The 22,306-nt window shown below is 40.6% G+C and overlaps 1 protein-coding gene across 1 annotated transcript; it reads left to right on the top strand.

Annotated features, from left to right (window-relative positions):
* Window positions 1-937: 937 nt before the first annotated feature.
* adgrg7.1 (adhesion G protein-coupled receptor G7, tandem duplicate 1) lies at window positions 938-10,332 on the top strand. Its single transcript, XM_081706549.1, has 13 exons — window positions 938-1,139; window positions 2,984-3,117; window positions 3,977-4,068; window positions 4,330-4,457; window positions 5,506-5,607; window positions 6,442-6,608; window positions 6,851-7,009; window positions 7,581-7,693; window positions 8,215-8,540; window positions 8,769-8,850; window positions 9,161-9,319; window positions 9,539-9,698; window positions 9,870-10,332. Exons 1-13 carry the CDS (start codon window positions 971-973, stop codon window positions 10,053-10,055), a joined length of 1,977 nt encoding a protein of 658 aa, XP_081562675.1. The 5' UTR covers window positions 938-970; the 3' UTR covers window positions 10,056-10,332.
* The last annotated feature ends 11,974 nt before the right edge of the window (window positions 10,333-22,306 follow it).

The raw sequence follows: 22,306 nt of genomic DNA on the forward strand, positions 1-22,306 counted from the left end.
TATCTTAGCATTCTTCATGGAGTTGTACAAGGATTGATAATTGGTCCTATTCTGTTTTCCTTGTACATGCTGCTACTGAGTCAAACTATCATTGACCTTCTATGAATCCAGCTATGTCAGCATGTAAATTGTCTATTCAACCTCACATGTTAAACAAATAGCTTTGTGTAACGATGCCTTCATTAGCTCATCTTTGCAGTTCATTGTCAACTGCATGGATTTGCATGCAGGACATGTGTGCTGTTCAGGCTGTATTTTAAGGACTGACCATGAGTTGTGTGACAATGCTCTATTCATTAAGCTGTGATATCATGAAAAACTGCCTTTGCATGTCTTTCATTTAGCTTTATTTTCATTTATTGACATGCTGAATTCACACAGGATCAGGGGGATTTTAGAAACACCACTTATCTGTTTTCAGCATTTATCTGATGCTTTTATCTAAAGCAACTTATAATTATGACTGAGTACAACTTGAGCAATTGAGGGTCAGGGGCCCAACAGTGGCTACTTGGCAGTGGTGGGGCTTGAATCCATATCCTTCTGCTTCAAGGCAAGTTCCTTAACCACTGAACTACCACCGCCCTACCTAGTTTTTTACCTTGCAACAACAATCCCAGTACACCATATAATGGGCCTGGTAACTGAAGCAAGCAAGCAAACAAATATTAAATTGTACTGGGCTGTGGAGCGCTGGGAATGAAGCTGGACACCCACATATTAAAGCAAGTATTTGGATAAACTTAAGTTATTTTAACAGAGAAAATGCTGGTTGAAATACTTCACTCCAAATGTACATGCCAGAAATAGAAACACCACATGTGGAACAGAACACTGCTCTACACTAAGTGGTTCTCAGTTCCTAAGAAAAGTGCCTTAGTAATTGTCTCTTTCGGTGAATACAACAGTGACAGCAACTAACTACATCAACGCATTCAGTGGCATCACTACGACAACAGAGCCCACCTCAATGAACTTTAGATCCTCCACTATCTCAACAACAACAACGACCCCAGTGTACAGGACAACAGGAACTACTGCAATAACCACAACTACTTCACAGTGTCAGAATGGTGGTCACCCAGACAACGGCATCTGCCTCTGTCCCGATAACTACATTGGAAAGTGGTGTGAAATAGGCAAGTATCTTCTTGCATTCCCAGTTTTCTTCAATTGCAGTTTGACAGTTTATCTGTTAATGAGGTTGACTAGATCTACCCAAATGACAGGTGCAGGAACAGGATCATTTTAGCCTAAAACATCTTTAATTTAGCAACATTCTTCAACACAGACTCCTTTGTATACCTGTATTTGTAAAATAGCCTTGGTCAGTAGAGCTACACGTATGGAACTACAAAACCAGAGATCCTTCAGTAATCCAGTATTGTTAAGATGTATACGTACTGGAGAAGCCTAGTTATCGTTTAAATCCAACAAGGTTCAGGGGCCATCAACAGTACCCAGAGGGCCTGACTTGTCTTAAGTTCATTTGAAAGTAAAGCCCAAAAGCTGGGGAATCTGTTGGGGGTCACAATAGTCGATGATCACATGAGTTTCTCAGGTGTTTTATAAGATTTATTTTCTTACTGTGAATGAGTGAATTTTGTCAGAGACACAGCATAAGGATTTTTATGTGTCGTGTGTGTAGCCGGTGATTAAAACACATGAAAAATGAAACATTTTGAAAGGGTGGTTATTGTTTATAGGTATCGAATTTTATAGGCATTTTTATTAGTCTCTCTTAATCTGTGGTGTGAAATATGCTGTAGCAAAGCATCTAACTTTTCTTACAGAAAACGTCTGTCACAAGAAACAGATTGATACATTTACATTCCCCCAAACCACCTGTGGTCTTTATAGTTATTCAACCGAGACGTGTTCACCAGGAACATTAAATGGTAAAGTACCCCATCTAATTTCCTGTCAAACCCCAGAATGCCATATAAAAAACTGCACCCCAATAAAGAATGTAAACCTTAAAAGAAAGTTCTTGGCATTATCACCCTGGCTACCTGTTATATTGGATTAATTGTAACATTTCTTTCGATTATATATCCTGTATCCTACAGGAGATCCGAGTATATATGAAAAGTACTGTCCCAACATTACAGCACACAAACTCTTTGCTAATACATTTTAGAGTTTTGTAACATCCTATTTGTGGTCTTTTTGTGTTTGGACCACACAGCTGGATTTCCACGGGCCAGTGTGCTCTGCGCGAATTGTTCTTTTGGTACACCTATATATCTGGATTGCATGCTGACCCTGGACATCCTTCAAGTAAATGTAAGTAGACTCCAGCTGTTGCACATGCTAAATAAAAATAGTTTTATTTACTCTACACATTGCCAATAATTTTAGTCCTATTTGGAAGCCATATTAACTTAAGCCGCTTCATCATAATAGCATTTTTTTTAAACATGATTCATGTTTATTTCCATTGTATTATTTCCATCGTACAATAATTATGCAATACCTTTAGTATTAACTCTCACACCAGCCGAAAATGTAAGTTGTAAAAGCTATTTTACAATGTCTCTGGGCTTAAATGTTAATGTAGTTTAAAAAGTACAGTCCATATCCAAAATACAGGCATTCTTGAAAAGCAACATTACCATCCCATTAGTTGAATTTTGAAACATTTTGGGAAATATAGTCAGCATTTTCCAAAACTTGGGCTTAGCCATTTTTTCTACCTATATGACACTTTCTGGCATCTTTAGGCAAGACTACATTTAGCAAAACATTTCTTGCAATGAAACAAGACTCTCTCTCATCAAACTAAAATGAAGCCAAGGTACCTTTATGTTTTGCCCTATGCCATGTTTAATGCAATGTGTGTTTATCTTGCAATACAACATACCATCTATATATTTAACTGTGAAAACATGTTGATGATTTAGCTTTAATCCTCATTTACTCTAATATGTGTAGTAATACATGCACCTTTTCAAAAAAAAAAAAAAATTAAAGCTTTCACAAGTTGCTGTGAACAAGGAGAAGGTAGCCTTCAACGTCCAAATACTCACATCCAGACCTGGTCAGCTGACCACCCACAACATCAGCACAGCTGCAGAGATAGCCAGCAGTCTGCTCTCTCTGCAGGATTTACCAAAGGTACACTAGAAAACCATAACTTTACAGTAAACTTTACAGCAGTACTATACACAAAGCATCCTAATAATGTAACAGAAACACTTTAAGTATCTTTGAGACATATTTTTTATTGAAACACTTAGGCTAGCAAGCTATCACTAAAGTAGATGTTCACTGAGAAAATGATTCTGGGTTCAGCGGCTAAAATTTTGAGCATGATACTACTGCATTAAACAATTGGGAAACAAGAAGGGAGTTCTTCTGGTTTGTTACTTATTTCACATGTGTACAGGCAGTGCATCAAAGTCTCAACTCTCACCATAAGAGAGTTGTTTTGGAAAGAGGTTAGGATGGGGGTCAGGAAGTCAGGAAAAACAGAATGTTGCTTACAGCTGCTTTACTAAGCTATCAGGCCTTTGTTGTCATGATATTTCTCTGCACTTCACATTGACTTCAATTTTTTTTTCAGAAAAAGCCTGATTCTTTCATAAAGGGATTCAAAGTTAGCTAGCTAAATCAAAGAAAATATTGTGCAATGCTTAGGTACATAACATATTACTAATACAGATGACTATTGCTTTAAGTGAAAGCTTTAATATATTATGATTATGATTATTATTATTGTGTATAAATATTGGTATCGTAATTGTCTCAGCTTTCACAATTTAATAAACACTGTTATCAGGGGTGGAATGTGTTTTGTGTTTTTAGGCAGTATTGCATTCCTGTGTATAAAGACTGTATTTCTGATGGGGAATTATTTCACTCATACTACCATGTTCAGCACTCCTGATATACTGAATATTGAACTGCACACTCTTCTAAAGAGTCTCAACATATGCTCTATAGATTTGCTTGTCTCTCTTGCTCTACTGCTCAGGACATTAATCAGGCTGCAGTGACCACAGTCAGCCAGCTTCTTAATGCTGAGGGGAACCAGTTTTCCAAGTCCACCAGGAATTCTACCAACAGGTAGAATTTCCTGCTCCCTGCACTGTCAGCTACCATGGGTTGCCCCAGAAGTAAAAAATACCCTTTTTGCTTTAGAAGCTATTGTGTCATTTATTCTTCACCTAGATGCAGTTTTCAGGCATAACACTCCACAAACCACAACATGCAGACTATTAAAATTCACTTTGTCCTGTTGTGTGTGTGTGTGTGTGTGTGTGTGTGTGTGTGTGTGTGTGTGTGTGTGTGTGTGTGTGTGTGTGTGTTCATTTGATTTCTCCAAAGACTCATAGAGACATTGCAGGGCTTTTCACTGAGAGTGAAAGATATATTGGTGCAGCCAAACATTATTGTGCATTCATCCAAGGTGAAGGTCACCAGTACTACAAGCTTCCAGTTCACTGCTTTAAAAGGTCTGCTTGGCTGGAAAATGTTCAAGGTTATGTTTCTGTGATCCATAATCCAAAGATAAAACCTCCGTGTAGGAAAATTGTGGATGTGATGTGATGTATTCAGGAACATAGTTCTTGTGGTATCTTTTCATATTTTTTAAGGTATAGATGAAAACATCCCAAGTAGAATTTAGATGCTATTATGTTTAAAAAATTGGCAGCTCTGTTTCTTTAGAATTAGAGTTGGATTAGAGGAAGAATGGAGATGTGGCTGTAGTAAAAACTGATTGTGAAAAACTGAACTGAACTGAGATCAGTTCAGATCAGTTTTTCAAAATCAGATTTTTTCGGAAAAAGCCTGATTTTTTCATAAAGGGATTCAAAGTTAGCTAGCTAAATCAAAGAAAAATATTGTGCAATGCTTAGGTACATAACATATTACTAATACAGATGACTATTGCTTTAAGTGAAAGCTTTAATATATTATGATTATGATTATTATTATTGTGTATAAATATTGGTATCGTAATTGTCTCAGTTGAGATCAGTTCAGATCAGTTTTTCAAAATCAGTGACAATTATGGTAGTGATCTGTAGTGACAATTAAGCTAGTGATCAGATCTATAGTGATGATTATAGTAGAAATCTGATATAGTTATTCTAGTGATCATTATGGTGGTGATCAGCTCTACTGTGATAGTTATAGTGGTGATTAATTACATTTATATGTGAGCAGTAATTATTTATGTCCTGTAAATTTAGCACTCCAATGCTAATTTGAGCTTCAGCATGATATTTTCTCCAATTAGTCTTGACTGCCTTGTGCTCAATGGTACATAATTACAATTTCCTTATCCATGGAAAAACAAAATCTTGGAGCCTCCCGTAGTATCTCAGAAAAAGAAGGAAATAAGGAAGCTTTGAAATGGGGGAGAAAACAAAATGTTCTTTTGAAAAGTAATTTGAATTATATTGTATTGATCATATTTTGAACGACATCTCCTTCAGCAATCATGATTTCCTGCCAACCTGACTGCTTTCTAAATCCGACCCTATGAACATCCTGTAGGGTTGTCAGACATCTTCTCATACAACAGGGTCAAGGTGAATAACCAAACTAAAGATCACCAGTTGCCCACTGATGTCCAGATAACCATCGACTTTAAAGAAGGTACCATATGTAATTAAACACTTGACTTTATACTCAGTTTAGTATTATTATGTTATCGTGAGACACAAGTGGGAAGTGAGAGTGGGATTAGACAGAGGTGGCTACAAGATGTAGGTTCTTATAAGTTGTTAATAAATCAGGTGAAAGAATCAGAATGGGCTGCTTATTTATCTAACAACACCAGATTCAGGATAAAGAAAAGCACAAAAATATGAAATAGTGCTATAATAAATAATACAAACATCTACAAATACTTTTAAAAATACTTAGAATAATCAATCAATCTAGAAACACTCAAAATGATAAAATGTTCTAGAAATACCTCTAATAAAACAATCTAGAAACACTGCTGTAATGATAAAATGTAGTAACCTTTTTAATGTATGTGCTGAAAGGCTTAAAATTCAGTTCGGCAAATGGTGGCAGGGTAGGGTTCAGAAAACTCAGGGAGAAAATGTACTTTAGGTCTCAAACAAACTTCACATCTTTGTTTACCTGCGCCTTCAAATTCTCGTATTGTTTTAATTGCAATTAGAATGGACAAAATTACTAGAAGGCAGATGGTGTGGAGAGAACTGAAGCTTCTCGTTTCGGGTTTATCGGAAGGCAGATTTATTTTTCCTTTTTATTTATTTTTTTTGTCTTAATTCAAGATCTTAATACAGCATATTCTTATATTTGAAATAGCATATGTCGTGTAGCAGTACTAATAACTGACAAAATTATGTTTTTGGAGTATTTAATAAACTCTCTCTCTCTCTCTCTCTCTCTCTCTCTCTCTCTGTGTGTGTGTGTGTGTGTGTGTGTGTGTGCGTGCGTGTGTGCGTCCTGTAGACCTGACTGAAAGTAGCGAAGATGTCGGCATTGTGTTGTATAATAATGATCTCTTCTTCAGGTCAAGTAATTATCAGCCCTCTCTGGACACCCAAACAAAAGTGATCTCTGGAAATGTGATGAGAAACAACATCGTCAAGCATGTTAATTTCAGCGTGAGCAAAAAGGTAAGAGACAATTCCAGCAATCACTTTTAATATATGGGCTATAAGACCCCTTACACACCTCACCACTTTAGCCACCATTTGTTGTAATTATAAATTAATTCACAAATTATACATATTAAAAGGTCAAGTCTGGTTTGGTGTGTACATATATATATATATATATATATATATATATATATATATATATATATATATATATATATATATATATATATATATATATAACACAAACTGTTTTTCAGAATCCGGACAATATGCATCTTGTTCACTTTGCATGCGTGAATTGGGAGTCCGGCATAAACAAATGGAGTTCAAACGGCTGCTCAAAACAAGATGGTCAGGGCAACTCTGATGTGCTGACCTGCAGCTGTAGTCATACTGCTAATTTTGCTGTGCTCATGGTAAGATATGTTGGTTATCTGAAGCATGCAGGTCACATTATGTAGGAGGGCCAGTTTCCTGAACAGTCATCAGACAGATGGTTAATATCACATCCACATGTTCACCCTCTTTTGCCCTGAATTGATTAATTGTGTGTATAGATGTCAGTTATAACCAGTTGAATTAATTGAGGTTTAATTGAGTTTTATAAACTTTTTTTCTGCTTGTCTTTTTTTTTTTTTTAGCTCTTTTTAATTTTATCAGCTTTCAGCCATTCTTACTAACATTTGCATTTTTCAGAATAAGAGTAGATTTGAAGTCTGTTGTTTTAAACCTGTTTATGTTAGGACAAGTTACTACATATTTGAGGTCAGTTTACTGAATGGAACCAAAATAGTGGTGTAAAAATCAGGCTATACAAATTTACATTTATGGGTGACATTTCCATGCATTTTCCAGTCCTTACTGATAAAGGCCATGCTTAAATGCTGAGAAGCTTAAGAAATCCACACAGATACACAGTTCATAGTTGAATAGAAAACAAATGAATGTAAACAAATTATTAAGTGTAAGGTGTGTTCTTTGTTGCAGAGTTTTGGCCAAAACTTCGAATACTCCCTAGCTTTAGGCACCATCAGTATAACTGGCTGTGCTCTTTCCATTGTGGGACTGATCGTTACAGCACTGTTCCACATCCTGACCAGGTAAACAACAGAAATAGTGTAGCCCGTGGCTGTGGAGGTGAGTTAGTTGTTGTCGTCCCCCAACATTGGCTGAACAGCCATTTTCTGAGACAAGCCCATTGTTATTGTGTAGGTTTAACTGCCTCTGTCCACTAGATGGTGATGTAGTTATGAAAGAATAGGTTTCCACAATTTCAGCAAATACTTGCAGGTTATACAGAAGCTTCTAAAATATATGATTTTGGAGGATTCCCTTTCTTCTCAGATGTCATCGCTTTTTCTTCAAATTGATAGAAGCACCATTAGAGACATTTTATGCCATTGTTTAGATCTTTCTGGAGTTTCTATCGTTTGCCAACTAATTTTAAAATAGAACAATGGCTGACAGTAAGGGGATGGGTTGACTATAGTTGTGATTGTTCTGCCGTTTGCCTGAACAACCAGTTTTCCATGTATTCACTCCAGTTTTTGAAAATCTTCAATTCTGTAAGCAGCCTTCAGTTTGTCACCAAATGAATCATGCACACGCTTAATATCTGCAGGAAGTCCAGACAGACTGGTCCCACTCTCCTGCTGGTCAGCATCTGCGTGTCCATGAGCGTCTTCTACTTCCTCTTCATCTTCGGCATCCACAATCCCGTCCAGCAGGCTTCCTCTGCTCCGTCGAACACCAACATAATTCCTGAGACCGACTTCTACCAGGAGCCAGACCGTGGACCGTGCACGACTTTCACTGCCCTGCTCCAGTACTTCCTTCTGGTCACATTCATGTGGAACACCCTGTACGCCGTCCACATCTATCTCCTGATCAGAAACATCTCGGGTCCACCGCAAGGCTTTGCAGTCTTCTGCGTGACAGCAGGCTGGGGTAGGACGCCGCAGTAGACCCCCAGATCAATCCCGGGTTAATTATATGGGTTTGCGCCTGCATAAGTGCGATTCTTGCAATTGTCGATGAAGCTGTCGGCTTAGACATGTGGCTATTGGAGAAAAGTGAAAATGACAGTTTTAAGTGAAGAGGGATGGAATCCAATGAATATAAAGAAGATCTTAACCGACATGTTAACTCTCAGTCTCTGTTCTCCCTTCTCTCCAGGCCTTCCAGCTCTGATAGTCGGTACCTCGCTAGGAATCACGTATCGGACCAGCACGCCCTTAAACTACCGACAGGAGGAATTGTGAGTTTGCCACGTTGTTCAGATCCAGGACCTGTGAATTTTTAAGTTCATTCCAGATGTGCAGGAGTACACCTGCCTCATTATGGTGATGCCTAATGATAAAGAATAATTTCTTAAATTGCCCTGTTATTAAAGAAAAAACCCATGTAAAATGTTAGAATTTAGATTAACAAAAATATATTTTAATTGTAGATTAATTATAATTAAAATCACATATTTTAGCATCTAACTTTTCATGTGCATGCGGGTCCTGGTATGTACGTATGTGTGTGTCTGTATCCGCATGTGTGTGTGTCTGTATGTGCTACAGCTGTTGGCTGGCTGGCTTTGATCCGCATAAGAGGCTTGACCTGCGGAAGCCACTGTTCTGGGGTTTCCTGCTGCCCCTGGCCATCATGCTCCTGGTCAATGTTACCATACTCATTTACTTTTCGCTCAGAACCTGCAATCCCAACCCAGAGCTCAGCAGGTCAGTTTCTGTGTGTGTGTGTGTGTGTGTGTGTGTGTGTGTGAGAGAGAGAGAGAGAGAGAGAGAGAGAGAGAGAGAGAGAGAGAGAGAGAGAGAGAGAGAGAGAGAGAGAGAGAGAGAGAGAGAGAGAGAGAGAGAGAGAGAGTCCTTCAAATCCAGTCCTTGCAACCCCTACTTATGCCTGGTATGCTTTTAGCAGTGTGCTGCTTGATTTTGTAGTTCGCAGGTGAGGCCTCTTCAGAAGAAGATACTGAGTAGTTTCTCACTGGCAGTCATTCTGGGTGTGTCCTGGATCATCGGCTACTTCATGCTCCTTACCACTGACCCGGTCCTCAACAACATCCTCACATTTGTCTTCTGCCTCTGTAACACCACACAGGTGTGTTTCTTTTAGAAATGTTTTTATGTAATTTCTGTTACAGTGCAAAGTCATAATACTTTTTTTCCCATGAAATAATATAGAAGTGAATTTAAATTTATCAGTAATATTTGACTTTAGTTGTTGAATGTTGACTCCACTGAAGTTGAATTCTTCTCTGTGTGTTTAAAGGGCATCCAGATCTTCATTTTGTTCACTGTTAGAACATCACTCTTCAAGCAGAACTTTGTTGTGTTTTGTAAGTTCATTTCCATTCCTAATGTGGCCATTCACAGGCAGAGATATTCTTTATGGCCTGCCAGGGGGAATGATCCACTTGAACGATACACAGCCAATAACTTTGAGCTCATTGAATAGACATCTTCAGAATCCACTGACAGGAGCAAAAGTGTATAAAAACGTTCCAGCCATCACTGGAAATAGTATGTGACAGTCTGGAATCCTGTCAGGAATTCTATGCGAGTTTAGTGACTGAACTAATTACTCGTGATGAAAATACTCTGATATTCATGATTATTAACATTTTTACCCAATTAGGCTGCAACGTGAATGAAAAAGCAATTAATCCAAATTGAGTTAAAACAAACAGTCAAAGAAAGAGGTACTCGACTTAAGAAAAAAACTAATCAGAACTTACAGAGGCACAATGACGAGCTCTTGTGATCCACTTTTATGCCTATATCATTTGTCTCATTAAAATACAGTGAAGAACTTAAAGCCTGGCTTCCTTTCAAATTGTATTTCTTAAAATAACAATGCAAGCTGGATATTTAGGGGTTTGTTAGTGAGTTGTTAAAGGCTGAATAGGGCATCAATAACTTCTCAATATTAATGTCTGTCTCAATATTTCCACATATGTCCTTTATAAACATGCTATTGGTTAAGTTTGCAAATGCAAGTCATTATTTTAATTTTTTTAATGAGCTGTCACACACATGATTTGAGTAAATATTGTTTAATAAAAGATGGAGTGTAAAAAACCAGCTTTTTTTTCCTTCTTTCCCTGACTAGACATTTGGATTCAGTATCTGTTGTACGAGTAGCATAATTCCTCAAAGGAGTGCCTTCAACAAGGAAAGAAGGTTTATCCCTTTCTACAAACTCAATACACAGTCTGTTCAGTGTAGCCTGAGAGACTAGATTCAGTTTTTAAATTGACTTTATATTTCCATGGTTAATTATTTCATGTTTTGCCATGTTTAGTAGTCAGCACTCAGATCATACGGAGGTGTTCATTTCATTTGAGTAATACCAGTTTGAAGTACCAGTTGCCTTTTTCAAAACTTTTGTTTTTTTCTTTTTCTTTTTGGAAAATGCTTTCGAGTATGACCAGACGAGTTTGGTGTCATTCGACTCTGCGTTAATTTGGAATGCGGCTGTAGTTGTTAAACAAATGAAACTGTAAAATTGGACTGCCATTTCATATGTGTAATATTGACATTGCTAAATGAAATGTAACCAGTGCCCGTCCAAGACAAACCCTGACGCGCTCTCTCCCTCTCCAGACAGGTGATGAAGCAGCAGGAGTTTTGTGAGTGTGGTTATTGCATAAGTAATTAGAGAACTTGTGTTTTCAGGTTCTTCTTGCACCCACCCCCCCCTTCTGTGTGTGTATGTGTGTGCAGGCACCTGTCTTTTTCACAGTAACACAGGTCCTCGTGTTTAATTCACGTGTAATCTGGATCCCGTATACTGTGTAACGCCTGCTTGATGGAGCCTTTCTGTGACACCTGCACATTCACTTTCTGCCTTCAGCCACGTTGCCGCTCTTCCTCTGCAGACGCTGACCTCATCCTCCTCTGTCTGAAGGGTCTGGCCACCTAAGGAGAGAATGCAGTGAAGGAACGCGAGGAGGGACGCTTCTGTTCTTTGCTCCCAGAGTTGCAGGGACAACAGCTGAAAACAATCCTGCGTGCTAAACTGGCCCACGCTAATGTTTATGCAAGTTCATTGCTTCTCTCAAACATAATAAAGTCACACACAAGGGACAGTTGCAGGACAACGGGACAGCAGTTACCACAAGTCGCCACAAGGAGGCACTCACACACTACAGCACGTGATATACAAAAAGCTGATAGGCCTTCCTTATGTCCTTATTTCCATATCAGAGATACATATATCATTATATATCAGGGTATTGACAATGGCAGTAAGTGGGCTGGCTAATTAGATCATTTAAAGGGAGCCTGTTATAACCCCTTACATAAGTTAACACAGTTCCTCAGGGTCTTAATGAAATGTCTGTGCTTTGGTCAAAGCACACCAGTCCAAACAGGCCAATTCAGAACAGCCGGTTTGAGAGTCTGCGCCTTTAAATGATGACTGCACCTCGTAAACTTTTCTGCACGCATTATCCATATAATACTTTGTAATTATGTTAATTATATTACAGAATATAAGAAAAATGTAAATGCAATTTTTTTGTGAAATGCTCCTTTAATTATCAAAATCATGAAAGTCTCCTTTAACCATCCAAAGTGACAGATAAATATTTTTACAAATGAATCTATACAGTGAAGGCACTCGCTAAGGGTTCACAATGCACGTAAGGCCATAGGATGCTGCCCAAGGTGCTCAGATCCCACAGGTCTTCTACAGCACCACCATCACAATTCACTGACCATGAACTGTGACCAAAAATCAAAGTTCAGCGACTGTTTTGCATTCTGCCTCTACCTGGCAGAGAGAAATTTGCCATGGTCAATTTGCCAAGTTGGCCTTCAACTTCAATTTGTTTTTGCTTTCTCTTGCATCTTGCAAAAAACATCTGCATGGCTGTTTTCGAAATATCCTACCACATGCTCCTTGTGTACTGATTGGGCGTCAAATCAGTATGCTATATGCAGTATTCGGCCAAAAAGAATTTTTCCAGCATGCAAAAGACGCGCAGATGGCGCACTACTCTTGCCAGATATTCCAGTATGTGACCAGTGCTGTCTTCATGGTGTGCTACAGACCATTGTGCAACAGTGGCGGAAAATCTTTCATAAGTTAGCGGAACCTTTATATTTTCACGAGACCCCGTAATATGGTTTGTGTTTGTCGCATACTGGATACTATACTGCATACTGCATGGGGACCAGTGTGCACTATACAATATATACTGAGTGCAGTATGCAGTATGCAGAATGCCGTAGGCTATTTCAAACATAACCTAAGTGATCGAAATTGTTTTAAAGAAAGAAGACCACAATGTTATCCAGATACAAGTATAAAGGCTGGACACTCAGAGGAAGATGTTCAGGGCCTCTATAGCATCAAAAAGTGCCTGCTGTCACTCAACATGCATAACTAATACACAGCACATTGTCTAGTAAAGAAGGCACAGCGAACAATATGGGAATTACCATTTCCTACATGCTAATCTACCATCATTTCCTGGGCCCCCACAAATCTAGTACTGCTTCCTGAACCCTCATGGTTCTTAAAACACTACTGAGATTGTTACTGAGACAAACTTCCTGAAAGAAAAACTTTTGTACATTAAGAAAATCCCTCTTAAAAGCATATCTGTTCAAGTCATGCTAATCCTATCCATTAACCAGGGTGGCCACTGTAATAACCCTTTAAAAATAAATCAATCAAATGAAAGGCAACACAAATGCATTTGATAAACTATTATTTTAGCACCCAGCAGAATGAACCACTGCTTACATTTCCAAACATCAACCAATGAGGCAAACCCAGCCAACACCAGGTGTAAGTGCAAGAACAACTAGTGGAAAAATGATTTAAAACTTAAAACAATGACTGGATTGAACAATAAACATTTCATATTGAACAAACTTTATTGTTTACCTGGACATACAATACTTGCACTTAGACTTGCACTTGGTAGCAATCACAGTCAAATAATGCAACCTGTTTATATTTATGGAATGTGGCAGACACTCTTATCCAGACTGATTTACATATTTATCAATATGACAGCATTTGTGCTCACTGGGAATTGAGCCCATGATCTTGGTGTTGCTAGCACTATGCACTACCTGCACTATCAAGAGCAAGCAATCTGCTATTAGCACTCCTTTCTTTGTATAGCTAAACCACACGATACCTATGAAGAGCCTACAAGACCAGTCACTCTAGAATGACACAGGCTGTGTTGTGTTGTCCACTACTGAATATATCCCAGTGTTAGTTATGACAAGCTCAGTTTACACATTAAATGTTACAGGACTTGATACACATTACAGAAGAACTGCAAACTGAGATCAGTATTGCAGGAAAATCTCTCTTAACTACTCCTTGGAAACCAGGTGACTATGCAGAGTTGTTTAACAGTTTATTACATAGAGTTACTGTAAAGGTCCTGTGAGTGTGTTTGCTTGTGTGTATGTGCATATTCTAGTTCTCAGGCTACATGCTGGCCACTGAGAATGGCTGACATGATGTTTTTGTTAATTTCATATGCACATGTTCACTTTTACTACAACAGTTGTTAGACTCTCCCCTCTGTGACCTTCTCTCTCTCTCTCTCTCTCTCTCTCTCTCTCTCTCTCTCTCTCTCTCTCTCTCTCTCTCTGCCAGCAGAGTATCCGATGTGCCTCTGTGATCTTGTTCTGTAGCCTTAAGCACTTCGTTGGTGGCCACTTAGTGAAGTCCTCTCCCTGCTCTTTTCCTGCACAACTCTGTGCCCACATTGCATTGTTCTCTAGGGTTATATGAGTCAAATGCAGCCCATACATCAGCACCATGTCAAGACTCCAATCAAAGACACACTTACCAGAGAGGCAATGTGGAAAGCAGGTGGGCCAATGTGATGACTTAGCATGTGATAAAAAAAAAAAAAGCTAGCTCGTACCACAGGATCCTGATGAAATTCATGACTGTAAGGTAACTCTTCCACCTTGTTCCAGACTAGACTTGAACTGGGTTCTAAAAACTATAGCTTCTGGTTCTAGACCTGATGAAGACTAATACATATTACCACTGGCCCCTCTGGTTCTGGACTGGATGAAGACTGATACATATTACCACTAGCAGTTCTTGTTCTGTACTGGATGTAATCCCTACAGCAGTTCCAGATGTGGCCACGTTACATCAATGACAATGTCTGGAAAGTCAACTGTGAGTTTGTGCTGATTTTCAATGGTGCCAATTAGCACCTGCTAATGTTTCAGACAAGGCTTGATTAAATGTATTAGCTATATACAGCAGGCTCTAATCAATGTCCTCATGAATAGAGAGGGCTGCGTTTCAACAGGTTAAAAAAAAAACCACACGTGTCAATCACTTTTGGCATTTAGCTTAAATGTTTTCATAACATACTGTACAATAGAGAGCATTCAAAAATATCAAGTGTGTTTACAGTTCTGTTTTTTGTTTTAGCATTTCATCAGGTAAGCTAAATGTCATGGTTGGTCCCTCCTAGCATACCTGTCTCCAGGGTTACCCTGTCTCCTCTTTTTTTTGCTTTACTTCCTTGTTGTGGTTCTGTTCCTTAGTTGTGTTTTCTCTACCCCTCATCAGTTGCACCTGTATCTAGTTTAATCTTATTTTACGTGTATTTAAATCCTGCCTTGTTGCCTGTGTGCTTGTTGGTCAATGTGAATCGAAGCTTCTGTAGTTGGTTATGCTAAACCCTGTCGTGTTTGCTCTGCCCATGTTTTTTAGCCTGTCCGTGAGGTTTGTCTTTCTTATTGTAGACTGTTTAGTAATTTTCCTGTTATCGTGTTTCACTTCCGGTTTGTTTCATTATATTTCCTGGATCCCCAAATGTTGGTAGCTTGACCCTGGATTGTGTCCACGATTATGGATTTGACCTTAATAAATCTCTTCTCAGCATATGCGTTTGCCATGTTACAAAATGATGGCACCTCTTCGGGAGTTTGAAAGATGAGCCTGCAGATGGAATCTACAGCAAGAGAGACAAACTAGCCTTATAAGAGCATGTATTCAACTCCTAAACGATGTGTGTATTTCAGGAGGGGTCAAGCAGCTGACATATTTTAGTGATCATTCTTTTTTATTTATTTCTTTTCCTGTTACCACGAAATTGGTGTCCTATATTTAATTGCCTGTTCATTATGCTGTCTGTCACGTCCACAGATCTGAGCATTCCACATTGTCATGGCAACCAAATCAATTTTTTTCATAGCCTAGGGCCACAAGAGGGATTCATCCAGGCCTGGACATAGTTGCTGGTTTGATGAAAGATCACACTTAATGACAGTTACATGTAGGTTTGCTCTAATGACTGGTTCAGTGCTATAACTGGTTGTGTGGGCTTCAGGTGAGCTCTTTGTTTAAAACAGTAAATATTTTCAAATGCTCTGTCTGTGCTCAGTTTTTGTGACCCACTCAGACAATCTTTCATCAACAGTATTCCTTAGAAGCGCATGTAATTATCGATGGCCACAAAGGGATTAATAACAGCTCTAGAGTGCACAGTGCATCACTCATCCTGGTGTGAGGATTGTCCTTTTAGCACTTCATTTCCTTTTTTTTTCCTTTTTTTTTTTTTTTTAATTTAAAGCCTAAGTGAAATCAAGCCAATGTGTTTGCTACATTTCACCACTGTTTATGAGTTTTGTCACTTTTAAAGGAAATGAGATCTGGAAAGGCCTGTTATAGTCACACAAACTCAGACCTACAGAGACTCTCGTCACACTCAAAACAAGTGCCCCATCTCACAAGCCTTTGAAAAACAACAGTCTGTTACTACAGCAACCCCTCTGTCTGTTTCTCCAATCTATGACACTAAGACATTGCAGAGGGGAGCCATGGAGGATCTCTGGCCTCTGTCCAGTTCCAGAGCCTAGAGAAAGCTTTTAGGCAACGTTTAGCCTGTTCCAGAGCCTGAACGACAGAGCCATTGGCCTTTTCCAGAGAACAGAGAGAGATGGAGTCATGGACCTGCTCCAGATTCATTGGGCTGTTCCAGCACCCAGAGACAGGCAGATATCGACCTGTTCCAGAACTCAGAGAGAGACAGAATTACTGGCCTGTTCCCAAAACAATAGACAGACAGAGACATCGATTTGTTCCTGAACCCAGAGAGAGACAGCTATCGGCCTTCTCTGGAACCTTTTGCAGAACCCTTAAACGCAGAACCATCAGGCTTTTCCTGTGTCCTGTGACCTGTGAAAGAGACACAGATATATTCCAGAGAAACACACTCCTATATTAGCCCATACCAGAGCCCTGAGAGAGACAAAAATCTGTTTCAGAGTCAAAAAAGAAAAATAAAGTCATTCCAAGTCTATTCCAGAATATTAAGAGAAGCACAGTTTTTGACCTACTCCAGAAGACACAGAGCTATCAGCTTATTAGGGAGTAGAGACAGCCAGAAAAACAGAGACTTGGTCAGGAATGACAAAATCATATAAGTCTCTCAGTTTGGAATAGATGGGAAAAAAGATGCAGGGGGAGCTTTTGGGGGTGTTTTTGTGTGTGTGTGTGTGTGTGTATGTGTGACAGAGAGAGAGAGAGAGAGAGAGAGAGAGAGAGAGAGAGAGAGAGAGATTAAACTAGGGACTTCTAGCTTCATTGTATGCGAATGGAGGTTCTGCCCTGTAGTTCCAGATGCTGCAGTCATTCAGACATACTGCCTTTGCTCGCTCTCTCTCTCTCTCTCTCTCTCTCTCTCTCTCTCTCTCTCTCTCTCTCTCTCTCTCCCTCTCTCTCTCTCTCTCTCACTCTCTCTCTCTCTCTCTCTCTCTCTCTCTCTCTCTCTCTCAGAATTTCAGAGCTCAGGCTAATGTATATATTTACTATCACCTATGATCTGCACAGTCAGGGATACACTCTTCCTTGTTATAGCCATCAGCAGCCTTACACAGATTTGTGTGTTTGGACCTGAGAGAGGAAAGAAGTGTGACTTCATGAACTGTTTTTAATGACAAGTAATATCATCACCCACACCCAAACACTTAAGAAACTTTAAACACTACTAAGATGGTAACAGTGTGAGTATGTGTGTGTATTTGTGTGTTTTCATAAGAGACTCACTGTGTGAATGTACGTGCACGTTTGTGTTTACATGGAAGACTTGCTATGTGAGAGTGTGTGTGTATGTGTGTGTGTGTGGGTGTGTAACTGACAAAGAGATTTTATGACTCTGGCTAATTTCTGTATGCCTCCTAGAACCCATGAGCCTCGTGGGTTCTCTCTCTCTCTCTCTCTCTCTCTCTCTCTCTCTCTCTCTCTCTCTCTCTCTCTCTCTCTCTCACTGTGCCCCTGAAAGTAGCGCCGCTCTGCTGGCACCTCTGTGGAATCACGGGCAGTGGCTTTACTGTTATCTTTCAGCTCTGCTGCATTTAGGATCCCACTGGTCAGCTGCCTTCTCTGACAGTCGTATACCCATAAATACTGTTACGCCTGCATCCTCAACCAGCACAGCCCAGCAACTGGATTTATCCGCATGGAAAGAAAATCCTTTTCAGGTTCTCTCCCGCTCTTTTTTGGCCCCGCCCTAAATAGAAACATTACAGTAAGAGTGATAGTAAAGAAAACAAAGCACTGTGTCCTGATTGGCTGCTAATGGGGAGAAGTCGTGTTTGTCTTCCGTTTGATTGACCTTTTCCTCTGCTCTGCCCTGACTGGGTTTGCTGCTCACTCACTTCTAGGTGCCTGGGGACCTGCAGGCAGAAAGCGTGACAGAAAGCATGCACGAGAGATTTCTCCCACTGCCCCACGCGGCTCTGTTGTGACTGCGATTTCCCATAACGACACTTATCTTGGCTATGCCAAATCTGACATGGACACACTTCCCACTGGCCCGTTTCCACGGACATCTGGCTGCTGGCTACAGCGACTAAGGCCTAGCAACCAGTGATTTAGCTTAACTTTCAGTGTCAGGTGGTGGCGGGCCGCGAGAATGAGCCGACAGTCAAGCGGTCATGTATTGTGTGCATGGTTGTCTTCTGAGCCAGCTCATCGGGTGACCTCAAGCCCATTTGAGCTGGGTGTTTAGAACAGTGGAAAATGTACCAACCACGCTTTGCTCTGGGAAACGCTGGCCCAGGTGCTGAAAAGACACCCATGATCCGGTGCCTGTTGGCCGGCCTGTCCGTCATCTGCAGTTTAGCACGACCCCTGAGAATCTCACTCAGGCTCTGGGAAAGGTGACGGCCTGCTGTCGGATAATGCAGGATGGCTACTGACGGATGTTTCAGCAGTGAACAAGCTCTCCTCCTGCCAGATCAGTCCTTTTGGGGGCCCTCATAGAGCTGGCGGGCGTACGAGGGAGATCTGCATAGGACGGGCAGGGCTGCGGCCCGTTCTCCAAACGTTCGCCTTTTACGGACTCCATCGTGGTGTTTAATTGTGGGATGCAGAGATGATGGATCTGAAAACTAAGCCGTCCTGACTAACACATTCACACACACACACACAAAAAACAAAAACAAAAAACAAACAAACAAACAAACACTGTGTCACAGTAAAAATGCTAGCTCTCTTTAAATACACCACATCACTTACCACCCCTGGTGTCATTTGAGAGGCTAGTTTATGCGTGTGAATATACCCCTGGACACAGAGACCATTTGCACCTGCTTGGCCAGCACTTCAGTGATTAAATTTGAGGCTATTTATGCCTGTTTGGCTAAGCCACAGCCTAATGATGAAGATGAGGTAGGCATCTTAAACACGTGTGCTTTGACAGTCTGCAATACGTGTCGTCTCTTGACGCTGACAGTTTATTTAAGATGAATTATAGCATTGCAGAGTCTGCTGAGGGCTAGGATTTGTCAGTGACATTTAGATGTGTGTGAGCTACAACCAAGGTATGCAGAGTGTATGTGTATTAGAGTGAGAGGGGTGTGTGTATGTGTGTGTGTTTTAATGATTCACAGCACAGAGACTAGGTTGTGTATAGATCATTTCCATTCTGGCTTTTCTTAAAAAATCCCATTTTTCCCTCTCTGTTGCGACACTTTCACAGACAAATGGAAATTGTGGAGGTGGAGACATGGACTCTGATCGGTCCATTCAGGAGGTTTTCTTGACTTTCTGACCACAGTAGGGGACGCAGTCACAGCAGACTAGCTGTGAATCCCACAACAAGGCAACGTCCCATGACTCTCCACCTCCGCCCATGCCCACGCTCACCCTGTAGGAAATGGAGGGTATTCAACCCTCAGTATTCAATGAGGGGGGTATTCAATGGTGGTAGGTGGCCTTCTGGGTGGTGTCACACTGGCAGTGGGGAAGATGGGTTGCATTCAAAAACCAGTCTGGATTTGCTCAAACACACAATGGCTGGACTGTACAACTGGCCCTTTTATTTTGTTTGACTGGCCTGTAAATCAGGTAGATTGGCCCATTTGCTTAATCACATGGGTAAACCCGTCTCCTCACTCAGGCTCAGTGTTGGCTTCATCAAACCGTGCATCTGCTAAAAAGTCATAGTGAAAACAGATAAGACAAAACATTTGAGAGAGGTGCCGAGAAATTATAGTTAAAAAAAAGACCCTTCAGGAAAATGGTGCCAAATGTGCTAAAATAGCTGACATGGCCGATGATGGTGGTGGTGGGCACAGTAATAAGGATGGGGGTAGGGAGTGTAGAACGTGTGGTAAACAAAAGATAACAATGGGCAGGTGGCCTGGCTCAAGAATATGTCATGACTCATGAGAGATTAGGATTAGAGTTGGGCAAAGCAACTCCGCACTACAGGGACCCATTAAAGGCTAAGCAACAGCTAATATGAAAGTGTCAAACACACAAATACAGCAAAAATTGAGTTTCTAACTTGTGATTATTGATAGTTAGAAAACATTTTTCTGTTATAAACTAAAAGTGTGTGTGTGTGTGTGTGTGTGTGTGTGTGTGTGTGTGTGTGTGTGTGTGCGAACGATTGTAGTGGACCGATCTGGGCCAGAATGCCAGGGCTGATTTGTAGCAGTAAAGCTGAGATGGTCCCTGTGTCATCAGTGTTGGGCAGGTACAGATTCATCAGATACAGAAGCAAGTTTTTACACATCATGACCACTTATGGATTGACAGTGTCAAAACCTAAAAATATCAAGCCACCAGTGACCCTGTACCCTGAAACAGACCTCCAATGGTCTAGATTATGCCCAATAAACTGTACAGCATCAGATGAAGTCATCTATATGTGTTTCTGATCAAGTAACTGGATAGACTACAATTTATAAAGTTTTATTTCTTCCTTCTGTATAGTCATTTAGTGAAGAACTGATGTGTATTGGATATTTGAATTATGGGAATAGATTTCCTAGAAGCATCCCAGACAGTGATGTGGTAGTACCCTCGCTGACAAAGGTTTTTAATATCATGGAATTTCTAAAATCAGTGTCTAGCTATGGTTAAGGCATGCACCAAGTCATTATGGGGTCTGTTTAACTTTCCTTACCGTGGACAGCTGACGGTAAGCACTGGACTGAATCAGTGGTTTATTTAAACTGACCTGGGTTTCCTCTTGTCATGGGCAGACCTGATAAAGCCTGACAGACTCAGAGTAAGTGAGCAGGGTGTTTTAAACCACCGTCTGCTGGGACGATACCAAGAAGGACCTGTAATTTTCCGCGATCCATTGCGGCTGCGTGAGCCGCGGTGGCGAGATGGAATGGTAGTGTAGTGGTGACCTGCTCCAGGCTGCTCCGAACTGGGTGATTGATCGGCCCGGCACTAATGGGCCTGATGCAGTGCTGGCTCTTCCACTGGGCTTTTCCGCGGTGTCCTGAGCCCTGCTGCAGTCAGCAGAACCAGGATCTGGCCCGCTCCAGGTGCGTCTCGGCCGGGAGGACTGCTCACATAAGTCCAGAGTGAGTGATGGCGGGCGATTCTGTAGCACAGGAATAAATGACTGTGGCTTCAGCAGAGATGTTGCCAGGTTGATGTGTGCTCGCTAATACAGGGTCATAAATTTGGACTATGAATCTATTTGACCTACATATCCATGGTAAAAGTCAAAAAGATTTCTGGGAGTTAAGGTAGTCTGGCAAGCAGAACATAAATACTCACTCACTCACTCACTCACTCACTCACTCACTCACTCACTCACTCATTCATACTCTATCTTTCTCTCTGACTTTCTTTCTCTCTCTCTCTGCCCGCTTGGTACTGATGAAAAATTTCAGCTGTTCAGCAAAAAAAGAAGCAATTTTAGATTTTAGAGCAACCATCTCTAAATCACCAGGACAGATGAGGCTGACTACCTCACCGTGTTGGTGTGTGTGGGTGCATGTATGCATGCAGTTGTAATGTGCTCATCATTTAGGTGATAGACCTACAAGGGTCAGAATAAGACCTTGCATGTCTCATCTACACTTTTTTAAAATGCTGGGAAAACGTACCACACACATGCACACACACAAACACACACACACACACACACACACACACACTTACTTGTGTGTGCATGCACATGCATACGTACACGCACACACACACAAACACATAAGTCTTAAGTTATCTAGGATATGCTGAGTGGTCGCATTCTTTGGCCATATGCCAAGAATGACAAAAAAAACCCCACCTTTTAAATGTTACATCACTGGAGAGGTCAACCCCATGGTTCTCGATTGTCATTTATGTGAGAGAGGTGGGCCTTTGCAATCCGCTCTCTCTATAATTTACTAACGCAGTGTGACAGGTCCTAACTTCAGGTGATGTTTTCCCTGGAATCCACAGTTCCT

The sequence above is a fragment of the Electrophorus electricus genome, chromosome 23 (assembly GCF_041902795.1).
Source record: "Electrophorus electricus isolate QZ-2024a chromosome 23, ASM4190279v1, whole genome shotgun sequence".
Classification (NCBI taxonomy): Eukaryota; Metazoa; Chordata; class Actinopteri; order Gymnotiformes; family Gymnotidae; genus Electrophorus; species Electrophorus electricus.

Excerpts from the sequence above, each read along its gene's own strand:
- adgrg7.1 (XM_081706549.1), top strand. The coding sequence starts at position 971 with ATGAACTTTAGATCCTCCACTATCTCAACAACAACAACGACCCCAGTG. Across the intron at positions 7,694-8,214 it reads CTGTTCCACATCCTGACCAG|GAAGTCCAGACAGACTGGTC; the intron begins GTAAACAACAGA and ends TAATATCTGCAG. Across the intron at positions 9,699-9,869 it reads GCCTCTGTAACACCACACAG|GGCATCCAGATCTTCATTTT; the intron begins GTGTGTTTCTTT and ends GTGTGTTTAAAG.